Below are 3629 nucleotides of genomic sequence, written 5' to 3'. Positions count from 1 at the left end.
ATATATACCTTTAAACATCTTTCTGTTTTGCCTATATAACTACCAAGGCATCCTGGACATTTGAATCTGTATATTAAAGAGCTACAATTCTCTTTCGGTGATGATGATGAGGATGATAATAATGATGAAAATGAGAATTATGACAATAGCGATAATATTAATGCTAATAATGATGATGAAAATATGCATGATGATGCATGTGATAATGTAAATAATATCGACGACGATGATGATGCTGATGGTAATAGTGAGAAGTTAATGGTGATTAGGATGGTCGAAGATGATAATGATGAGACGACAAAGATAGGAGATGATGATAATGATGAGACGACAAAGATAGGAGAAGATGATAATGATGAGACGACAAAGAAAGGAGAAGATGATAATGATGAGACGACACGGATACGAGAAGATGATAATTATAACGATAGTGATGTGATGAGGACAATAAATACACAATTATATGTGAGGAAGACACATGAGGATGATGATAATGATGAAAATGTCATGTTGGTACATACTTCGTCGACAGAAATACTTTTAAATTTGCCATCAGATAAAGGTTGTGACACTTCCATTCGTCTGTCTTCACCATTTACATCGGAGGATTCAATTTTACTGTTAGTTGCATTATGATCAGTCCAGTAAATCCTATTAAATGCAATATGATACTAGTCTTAAAGCTGATAGAATAATTCAAAGAATAAAAAGGTTAGAATTAACTATAATATAAATAATAAGAATGATATTCCGAATGATGATGATGGTCATATTAATAATAATAATAATAATAATAATAATAATAATAATAATAATAATAATAATATAATAATAATACTAATAATAATAATAATAATAATAATAATAATAATAATAATAATAATAATATAAATCATCTTATACTACGATTTATTTGATATAGGTTTTACAAAGAAAGCAGAAATTAAAATGTAATAATAATATGATAATGATGATGATAAGAGGCCTATATATACTAAAGAGAATTAAAAAAAATCTTTTAGCAAGGGTGGTCCATACAGCGAATATGATGCCTTGGAACATTATTCTCTAACATTGTTTCATGTTTTTTAAAGTCGGTCGTTAATAACGATCCATGTGAGAGCCATGGAATCATATCGGTACAGTGTGTGCCCTGCTTAACATTCCTCTGCTAAGACTTCCCCGAAAACATACAAATGCAGTACCTGTTAGTGATAGTATCTACTGCTATAGCCGTTGGTTCGCTAACAAGTGTAACAATAGTGACTCTATTTCCTCCTGAAAGAGATGATCTTTCAATCTTAGCCGGATATTTATTCCCTAATTCAGTCCAGAACAGATACCTTAAATAAGAAAGATAATTTTAAGTGGACGAAAATCGGCACTGAATCATCGCATTATAGCCACTTTTGTTAATAGGAGTTCAGTGTGGAGATACACTTCCAGTAGCAACAGTAGAAGCAGTATCCTTGGTAATTTCTTATTTTAATTGGCTGTTTTTTTATACCAAAATAAATAAAATACAAAAATAAAATAAATTTGAATGTATACATACCCTTCTATAGGATGGCAGGCTATCCCAGACGGCCTTTCGAGACCTAAATCAACAATCAATGATTCTCCTTCTCCAAGATAATTCGTCATTTTGATCCAATTGTAACCCTCGTCCACCCAGTACACATTCTGAGCCAACCAGTCAATTGCCATAGCCTCCACTCTACCAGAGGTTCCACCTTCAATTGGAAAAGCAAAGCCGCCACCAGGAGTTCCAAAATCCTCACTTAAGTATATCCAGCGGTTTACTTTATCATGGAAAGTAACATTTCCTGTATGGTAATCAGCAGCTACTGAGGTCCAGTAGTGTGTGGACTTAGTATAGCTGCTATTATATATTAACGTCATGTCATTTTTGTAGGATTCTGGATTTGCAGGAAGCCAGGCAATATACGTCACAGGATACTGGTAGATTGCCAAAAACAGTGTATTTCCTTTATCCTTTCCAAAAGCTGTAAGTTAACACAACGTAATATCAATGAATTAAACATTTTGAAGTTGAGCCACCGAAAGGCATTGTCCATTGTATACATTTACCAATGATTGTCAATGACCATCACTTGCCTTCATCGAGTTCTAGATGAATGGATAGAACGGCCGTGAAATTATTGGAACCTGTTTTCTCGACATATCTAAATGCTTTGACCCTATTAACCATGCCCTTCTTCTAACTAAATTAGAAATTTATGACATCAAAGATATTAAAATTTAATGGTTTAAAAGTTATCTTTCACAGTACAAACAAGTTGTAAAAAACAATTATGAAAAAGCAAAATTAGCGTTTAAATTGGCATCCCACAGGACTGTGTGTTAGGACAGATCGTATTTTCATTATTCATAAATGACCTACCCCAGGGATCTTGGGGCATATTGCGGATAATGATGTTGTCATCTACTGATAAATGTGTGGATAAATTTAACATCAAACGTCAATCGATAATGTCGAAAATTGGTATAACTTTAACAAACTTATGTTAATAAAGAATAGAATAGAAATATTCGCCCATATTCCACGTTTCCACGAGTATTTATGTTGGTGGTAAAATAAGTTTGATGAAAATCTTAATTGGAATGACCATATTAGACAATTAAATAAAACTAATTGGTACAAAATTAACACCCTAAATAAATTGACAGAAACACTAAATGAATCGGATTTAAACGGAAAAAATGTTTGAACAGGTCAGCTCAATTCGATATCTTGGTGTAATTAGATGAAAAACTAACTTTGAGTAAACACATTGTGCATTTAACCAACTCACTAGACAAGTAAACTTTTTAATGTTCTAAATCGAAACCTTTTAGAAACTTAGTACAAAACAGGAATCTTAGTACGAAACATGAACTGAAAACGGCAATGTTGGATCGAGGGAGCTGGAGAAGGAACTTCGTCTATGTCACCGATAAAGTCGGATGCGGTTAAGTAAGTAAGTAAGTAAGTAAGTAATTACAAAACTACAATCCAACCTTGTCTTGAAAAAAATATAAAAGAAATATTTTTTTGTAAAGATTTCTTTCAATTTTTTCATCATTGACTTACAAGTACAATTAGACAAATTTAGTAATCCCTACGTGAAGACGTGATTTAATTTTTAACATCTTTTTTATATTTCTGTCGATTTATTTAATCAAATTTTAAAACACACCATAATGAAAACTCAATCGGGTACATTTTGATCTACATCGTATGCATGAACGCACTCACCACCGGCCACACTAAATTGCATGTATGCTATTCGCTCAAAGCGGATGAAGTCATTGGAAGTACTAGTAACACAGGGTAAAAACGATTTTAAAGGAAAATGGTCACTGGTCTCTTAACAAATTACAATTAGATGTATATGACAAGAAAGATTACTTTATGAGCTACTCTTAACCGTTCACCCAAAAGCGCTCTATGGTTGCCGAGTTATGTGAAGCAGAAGTAGTTAGTACACCAAAAAAAATCTAATTTCAGCCTTTTTCCTATACAAAGTCAAAGCTGTTGCCAACTCTGAAAAAAAAAAATGCTGACTCAATTTTGCATTGATTATAAAAATAAATAGATAATTATTAATCTTAAAAAGTCTAGTTTT

At 32.3% G+C, this 3629-nt stretch overlaps 1 protein-coding gene across 1 annotated transcript in view; it reads right to left on the bottom strand.

The window, feature by feature from the left end:
* Nucleotides 1-2026, bottom strand: part of LOC117099936 (low-density lipoprotein receptor-related protein 1-like) — a 5846-nt gene extending 3820 nt beyond the window's left edge. The window contains exons 1-3 of the mRNA XM_033239453.1: nucleotides 1556-2026; nucleotides 1206-1343; nucleotides 522-651 (exon numbers count right to left, since the gene is read on the bottom strand). Coding sequence (XP_033095344.1) covers nucleotides 522-651; nucleotides 1206-1343; nucleotides 1556-1902 — 615 coding nt within the window. The 5' untranslated portion in view covers nucleotides 1903-2026. The remainder of the gene's footprint in view (nucleotides 1-521; nucleotides 652-1205; nucleotides 1344-1555) is intronic.
* Between the last annotated feature and the right edge of the window lie 1603 nt (nucleotides 2027-3629).

This window comes from Anneissia japonica, unplaced genomic scaffold (assembly GCF_011630105.1).
Source record: "Anneissia japonica isolate Jap-2015-1 unplaced genomic scaffold, ASM1163010v1 scaffold40440_len8095_cov104, whole genome shotgun sequence".
Classification (NCBI taxonomy): Eukaryota; Metazoa; Echinodermata; class Crinoidea; order Comatulida; family Comatulidae; genus Anneissia; species Anneissia japonica.
This window is presented reverse-complemented; position numbering and strand designations above follow the sequence as displayed.